At 33.6% G+C, this 8,075-nt stretch overlaps 1 protein-coding gene across 1 annotated transcript in view; it reads left to right on the top strand.

The window, feature by feature from the left end:
• The window catches only part of LOC105812823 (roundabout homolog 2-like), a 742,657-nt gene that overhangs the window by 637,305 nt on the left and 97,277 nt on the right, over window positions 1–8,075 (top strand). The window contains exons 16-17 of the mRNA XM_012647378.1: window positions 4,774–4,816; window positions 6,260–6,387. Coding sequence (XP_012502832.1) covers window positions 4,774–4,816; window positions 6,260–6,387 — 171 coding nt within the window. The remainder of the gene's footprint in view (window positions 1–4,773; window positions 4,817–6,259; window positions 6,388–8,075) is intronic.

The raw sequence follows: 8,075 nt of genomic DNA, 5'->3' as shown, positions 1-8,075 counted from the left end.
AAAATGCAAGGAATAATATCCACTTGGTTGTCTTGTTATTTGACAGCATTTGTGTACTTATAATCATTTTATTATAATGTGGATCATATCTTTATCTTATGAGGATAAAGTTTATTATTACTGGGTAGAATAAATTTCCAGGACTTGAGAAGGTAGTATAGCATACTCATTGACAAGGAGCTTCTATACTTGGTGACGTGCCATTCTTCTGCCATTCTCATTTTTCATTGGTTGCAGGCTACCTGTTTCCTTATGCTTTGGCATCTAAGTGCTATATCACTTAACCAATGAGGGATCCTTCCCAGGAAGGGGTGTTCAGCAATAACTGCTGAGTGTCAGAGTCTTGAACATTAATTATAATTTAATGTACCTTCTTGTTATACAGTCCAGTCCTTTCCCTTCATCCCTGAAGTATTGTTCATCAACCCATTTGCTTAATCAATCATCATTTTATATTGCATCTCTATGACGTATTCATATAAATAATATAAAACAAAGGGAAGAACTGATTTAATTCAAGGACCATTTAGTGTTTATCCCTTCACTTGACTTTAGCAATAATAATAAAAGATGGACTATACTAGTCACTTAAGTGTAAAATTCTAATATATTAGAATGTTACCTTTTCATCCTCCATACTTCATTCATTCACTCTTTATAAATATCTCTCATAGTCAGTAGGTTTGCACATTTAATAAAATTACATCAGACAGGCTTTTTTTTTTAATAGCAGTTCTTTGCAGAACCTATGTACTTAATTTGAAAATATCTGTTGGTCTCTGAGCTTGACAAGAATAGTATATTTCCTATTATCATTTCTCATTGTGATTGATATCCATCTGCTTGTAGAACTGCTAACTCAGAAGGTGCTATGCCCTTCAAATATTTTGGAATAAGGCCAAGCCAGAGAGAAGCCTTTCAAAACTTTTATACTTAATTGATAGATGGCTGACTCTGAGGACAACAGATTTTATGAAGCTCAGTAAATATAAACAATTTAATATGAGTGAGCAAATTATGAAATGCTAAACACTTCACACATAAGTATTAAAACTGTCAGTGAAATATAAATTATTGGACAAAACTATCCAAAGGCAGCTAAAAGATTTGATGGAATTTTTATACTGTGATTATCTGGGCTGAGTTAATGGTTATTAAAAGAGGATTAATCTACATTCATATTTGAGAAATAGCTAATCAGGAAATGGAATGAGGGTTCACTGCAACATTAAAGTTTCCATTTGGAGCAGGAAAACATGACCTATCAGAGATAGGCACCCACTCTGAAACTTTCCTCACCTCACCATGTCAATTTACCGCATATGTTTTCCTCTTCCTCTCCCTCAATTCTAGCAGGCATGAGATTAGGATTAATCCTGTCAGGTAATATTAGAGGTACTTTGTGTATGATATATATAACTTTCAAAATCTCTGTAACTTATATCCTTTATAAAAATTGCAATAAATTCAAAATATTTCATATAATTCTAAAACACTTTAGACTGTGGTGTCTGTGGAACTTTTTGGAAGCTTTAGCATTATTCAGTTAGTTTTAGCTAACAACTTCTATACATTACTCCTTGAAAGTTCTTAATTTCAGATGCTAGCAGAGAGTCCTGATTAAGATTCATAGTTATTCCAAATTTATATCTGATAAGCACAAAGCTACTACACTATTATTATCAAAATTGTGACAAGAACAAGATTTTCCGACCACCCACTCCCCTTTCTTTCAGCTTCAAGGCAAATTTTTTTTTGAAATGAGAACTACCTCAAAATAGCTTTTGATTTGTGGTGGAATGTATTTTTACGTTCCTCTCGCTGCACGCACACAAAAAGTGCTGATCGAAACACCAGATACAATTTCCATTTTAGGAGTTCTAATTCATCCTTATTTGTAGCCTGCCTTAAATCACATGGTCTCATACAACTCAGTTACTTTTGGTCTGCTTTTCAAAATGGAACAAATCTAAAAGTTTTGGAGCATGGGGTAAAAAAATAAAAATTTGAAAAGTGGTCCCTTTTTCTCCCTTGATTGAAAAACACAATGAAACAACACTATTAAGGGGTGCGTGTATGTGTGTGTATGTGTGTGTATTTGGATCTAACAGAAACACACAAAATGAAAGATTCTCGTGTATACCGAATTTAGTATGGGCCATTTTAAGTTAGATATTTACATAATGTACTGCAAATTTTTGCCTTTGTTTGATTAGTATGCAGAGATACAAAGATAAAAGTCTTTCTAAAAAAATTTGACAACTATTAGCAGTCTAGAACTATTTGAAAACATATTTTAATGATGGCTGGAACACAAATAGAAAATTGCTATGTCCTGAATGCTGAGGACAAATAAGAAATACTTTGAAATTTAAATTATTTTGTTCACAGCATTTGGTTCTCAATTGCCAAATATGGACTATACGTACCAAAGAATTTATACTCTAATATATCTGCAAATTATCTTTTATGAATGATATCTTTTTTGATAAGGTTTTGAGTGTTACATTATAATATTAATACTTTAAACTTTATATTTTATGAAGAATTTGCCATTGGTTAGTGTTTAAAAGTTAAGTATAACTCAATTTTTGTGCCTCTGCTTCAGTTGCCCTATTCTTTAACATTATCTATTGCTCTGGCAGTAACAGAAAGTTTATATGGAGAAAAAAGAGCATCTAAATTAGGTAGAACTATTTAGTTGCTCACATATCTCCTAAATAGCCCATTTTGAGGTGTAGCTTTTGAGCCCTGCCTATTTGCATATTCACAATGATATTCATAGCAGTATTCTCTTTTAACAGAGTAAAACAATCAGTTGATTGTCCATTAAAAAAACACTCACATCAGATGGAAAACTAATTAGCTATACTATTTTCATGTTTTGTTTGTGTGTGTGTCCCCTAAACAGGCCTTTATTTAGTATCTCCAGTGCTAAATTTTTTGTGATTAATTGTTTCAGATTAATTATGTTTTGTTAAAAATAGCTATCACAGTGTACACCGTGTTATAGATGCGCTGCTGATTCCTGATTCCCAGCACTTAAGTGAGCCTTTAGTGACCTGTATTCTTTCATCTTCTCTGAGCACATGTCTATATCCAGTCCTGAGCCAGTGCAAAGGTTATGTCAGGATTGTTTTACAATGCATCTGAGATGTTACATGTAAAATTGATAAAGTTATGTATTTCAGATATCAACACGAAAGCCCTAATATATTTTTCACTGTCTCATGAAGACCCTTGGAATCATGGTCATATTGCCTGATTATGGTGTCATGGGATATAATGTTATTAGATGACCTAAAAGGAGGGACTGGGGAACTGCATTTGGAAATTTACAAAATTCAAAGGGTAATCATATTTGATAGTGCAAACTTAAGGAACAGATGAATTATAGGCAGTTATTAAAATTAAAAAGATTCTCTATGTTCATACTTTAAGTAGCAATATATCCTGTTTGCTTAAAATACGAATCAATTCATTAAAATTTTCATTTATTTTCACCTGTACTCACCAAGTAAAATACATCATAGTAAATATAATCAGTGTCTTCAAAAGATAGGAAATATTGGGTTCACAGCTGTGAAAATGGTATTATTTACTTTCTCCTCAGTGATTGATTGAGCCAATCCATACTAATTTGGGTTGCAATTGCAAGTTTATTGCAATTTGGCAATCCATACACTTCTAAACACCAAATTTCGTTTCCATAATTTTCTAGTTAAGTAATTCAGTGACAAAATTTGATCCAAACTAATGGGAAGCTACTTATAGACCTTATTTATCCCACTAATCATATCCATGAGATTCACATTCCACTACAGAAAAATTAAATAACTTTGAATATACTTTGCTGCTTCAGATATCCTTTGTAGTATTCAAAGTATATTACCTTTATCAGATCTGAATCATTTTGGAATCTAAATACATTTTACTGCAAAGGTTTTGGATAAAGGATAATGGACCTAAACTGATATTCACATTCTTTTGCCAGTCCTTGTAATGCGCTTTCATGTTGTTGGCTTTGCAGAATGGAACCTTTTGACTGGAGAGAGTGGATTCACCAGCAATGGTGGCTATAATGGATGCTTGTTGGTGTTGCTAATAAGTTCCATGTTTTATATAGGACTTGATTTTGCAATCACTAAATACAATTGGAATATATTTAGTATTGATTATTTGGAAATTTCATTTTCATGAGCATGTTATTCTCTATTAATTATAGTTAATTTCTATTACAGTTGTAACTGTTCAACTCGTAGTGCTTGTAAGGGTGCCTAGAAGGATTTGTGATGATAAAAAATATATGTAGTTAATAAGTACTTGCTTCTCTTGTTTCATTGGAAGGATATAATCCGTTTGAACTGTTCTGTTTCAATTTCCATTACAAATGTTTCGCCTTATGCCTTCCAATTAGGACAATTTGTGATACAATTAAAAGTTTTGATTTGATAAATCCACATTAATGCTATGTTGATTTTCCAATATCACTACATATACTAGTTGTAACTGTGCTTGACATCTACATACAAATTGCGGCTTTAACTTAACCATGCATTTGGCTTGAAGAATTTTGAAATGTCCTATTAAAATTGGAGCAAATGATGGCTTTGCCTTGGGCCAAACCACCGCTTGTTACTCTCTGTACAATTATGTTAATTATATTTTGTTAAAATTCCCAGAGGCCTCAGCTCTAAACTAAGGGCCAATGTGTAGTTATTAATTGTAATTAATATTGACTACTTGTGCGTGTATGTCTTTCTGTTTTTACAGTTACATTTCAGAGAGGTGATGGAGGACTAATGAGCAATGGAAGGTATGCTAAGGAAATTTTTTTTATTATTATTTTTAATCAGGACTGGAGAAACTCTATAGTAAGAGGCTATTACTGTAATAAACGATCACTTATAAGTCTGAGAATTCTAGGAGGAATTAAATGGCTTACCACAAGGTTTAATGATCTATCTGTTGTGCACTTTAGAGGAATCAAGTCCAGATGTTTCATATCTCCCAGATGCCCCTGAAGAAATTAGTAGTAAATATCACAAGGAATGTGTTCATTTGTTAGCGGGATGTTTATTGCATTAATTAGACATTAGCAAATGAAGTTGCTGTTGTTTAAGACTCCTTATTGGCTCTCATTAAATTGCTGTGAGTGAACAATTACACATAATCGATCACAAAGTAAATGATTCATGGATGATGAATAGTCTGTAGATTGATAGGACTGGATTCCACAACTTTGGATACTCAATTGAAATTGATAAAAGCTGATAACAAACTCATATATCCTTATCTATTTTCCCTTTGCCAATATGGAGATTGTAATTAGGCTCTGGTAATAACTTCCAATCTCCCATTTAATCAATATTTTAGCAAAAAGAGATTAAGTCTAATGAGAGCTATGGATGCAGCAAGAAAGCAGTTGGATCTTTTTATTGCAGTTTCCATAGAAACACATGTTTCTCTTAGGGATTGTACCAGAAGGGGTCTATCAAAAAAAGTACAATGATTATAGATGTTCTATTTCTTTGTAACTATGCTAGTAATCTGGAAAGGAACCAGAATCTCATCTTTTATACTAAAGAAGGAAGTTCTTTATTAAATATGATGTGAATGAAGGAAGTTTTCCTCCTAGACTATACTCATGTGCTGGATCAGATCACAAGGTATCTTTTACAATCTTAAAAAAACCCTTTATATACCCATGATATTTTACAACTTAGAAGACTTGGAAATGTGCTATTGATGAAACAGTATAAATACCGTTCATTAATTTCCTTCAAGTTCCTTGCCTCTAAATCAAGTGTGAGGGCTCATAACAAGAGTTACATCCTAGAGGGGACAGATACATATGGAAGATGCAGGAATTGAGGAAGGAATAGCCGAAAGTCCTGGAAATGGCTGATACTGAGCAGTCACTCTGAGCAATTGTTCCCTTGAGGTGCCAATTTATCATCAAACCTTGTTTGGGGATCCTACGATGCTACTGATTCCCATCAGTTTCAGAGCATACTCCTGAATTCATTTGGATATCAGGAGAATCCCAGGCAAGGACTTTCTGTTTCCACTGTCAGTGTTGATCTATATATAGCCTTAAAGAACTGCTGAAGTTCCTTTATTGTTGGGAGCCTACGCATTTTAATTCGAAGTCAATTAAAATATTCTTAAATTCCTTAACCTTTTTTAGTGTGTGAGACAGGTGTCAAAATCTTGCATTGAGCCCCATGGGTTGATTTCTATCTAATTTCTGTTTTAGCCGTCCAGGTCTTTTAAATGCTGGTGATCCCAGTTATCCATGGCTTGCTGATTCATGGCCAGCTACAAGCTTGCCAGTAAACAATAGCAATAGTGGCCCAAATGAGATTGGAAATTTCAGTCGTGGAGGTAAGTTGCATTTTTCAAATTAATGCCATTTGTTATTGTGGGGATTTTTTGATTTCTGAGATTTTTTTAAAAGACATATCAGAAAGTATTTTCTCTCATAATTAAAATTAATGAATCACAGGTGCTAACAGTGGTGTGCATTTTCTAATTATTTTAATATAAAACTATTGTGTTTATATTACCTACAGTAAAACCAAGCTTTTAAGGAAGTCATTACTAACTAAAAAGATCAATGTGCATAACACATTTTGTTTTCAGGACTATTAGTGTAAGATCACTAAAATCAGAAACAATGTTTCCAAATAGGGCTTTTGATTTTGGACTAGATGTTTCACTTCTCTAAATCTCATTTAATACTTATTTAATACTCATTTAATACATATTTATTGAGCACTTCCTGTGTACTTGGTGTTACAGCAAACAGTAAGAATGTAATACTGACATAAGAAGAGATGGTTTTTACCCTCCTGTAATATGTCATATAAGGAATAGACAGTTAAGTCAATATGACAACATGTTGAGAGAGAATTTTTCTATAGCTCTACAATTGATATCTGGCATCCAAAATGAAAGATAAAAAGGTGCCAGGTAGCTGTTGGCACCAGAATCCTCTTCAAACATTTTTATAAGAATATAAAAGTAGACCTACTATAAATAACTACCACCTTTTCTTGACTCCATCTTTTCTTGCAGTCAGTGGAAGAGAGTAGAGAACACAGATCTCAGCTTTTGGCTTGGCAGGTATATGTGAGTTTTCCACTGGAAGAAGATTATACAGACAGTATATAGACATTAATTGCCTTGCCAGTACCCTATATGGGAGGGCTGCCCATTTGGAGTCAGAAAGTTCTATGAGGGGAATATTAAAGTTATACCTGAAGGAGGGGTAGGAACTGGTCAAATGTATGAAAAAGGTGTACAGAAAAGAAATTACCATATTTTAAGGTCCAGAAATGAGAGACATTGACATCTTTGGGAAATGAATGAATTTTCTAATGAGTTGAGTCATATATGTGTGTGTATTTGTGTATACATACACATTTATATGTGTATATATAGGTTTAGCACAAAGCTTGGCATACAATCAGTGCCCCATAGGCATCAGTGGAGTAACTGAGAGAATAGAAGGTAAGTTGTATAACTTCTCAGCTTCTGGCTACCCCTCTGTACGCCAGCACACTCCATTTGGAATTCTCACTTTTCCAGAGATTCTGACTGTAGCTGTCTCCTCCAGGTAAACAGACTCTGAGCATCTGTAGGCTATCACTCCACCATAGGTAGTTTCTGTTCCTGAACATCCTCTCACCAGGAAAGCAGAATATCCCTCTCCCTACTATGCAGACTGATTTTGTCAAACAGAACCCTATTCCCAAAGCTTTTATCAATCACAGAATAGCTTCTTCTTTTACTGGTTGCCTTTTTACTGAAATGAAGCAACATTCTATTGTTATATCAAGAAATAAATGCTTAAAGATGGAGAATTTTTTTTTCAGTTTCTAGTAGGCTGCATTAACATGTAAAATGTCTTGGTCCAATTTAAACAAAGAATACATTTGTAGATCTGCAGGGTTTTTCTTTCATTTCCACCTCATTTTCATGATGTGAAATATTTCACAGATGAAAATCAAGGCCAAGACAAAGATTTGTAGAGTTTATCTCTTTTCAGTATGACCGGCATTTTGAGCATT

Source organism: Propithecus coquereli, unplaced genomic scaffold (assembly GCF_000956105.1).
Source record: "Propithecus coquereli isolate 6110/MARCELLA unplaced genomic scaffold, Pcoq_1.0 Scaffold266, whole genome shotgun sequence".
NCBI lineage: Eukaryota > Metazoa > Chordata > Mammalia > Primates > Indriidae > Propithecus > Propithecus coquereli.
This window is presented reverse-complemented; position numbering and strand designations above follow the sequence as displayed.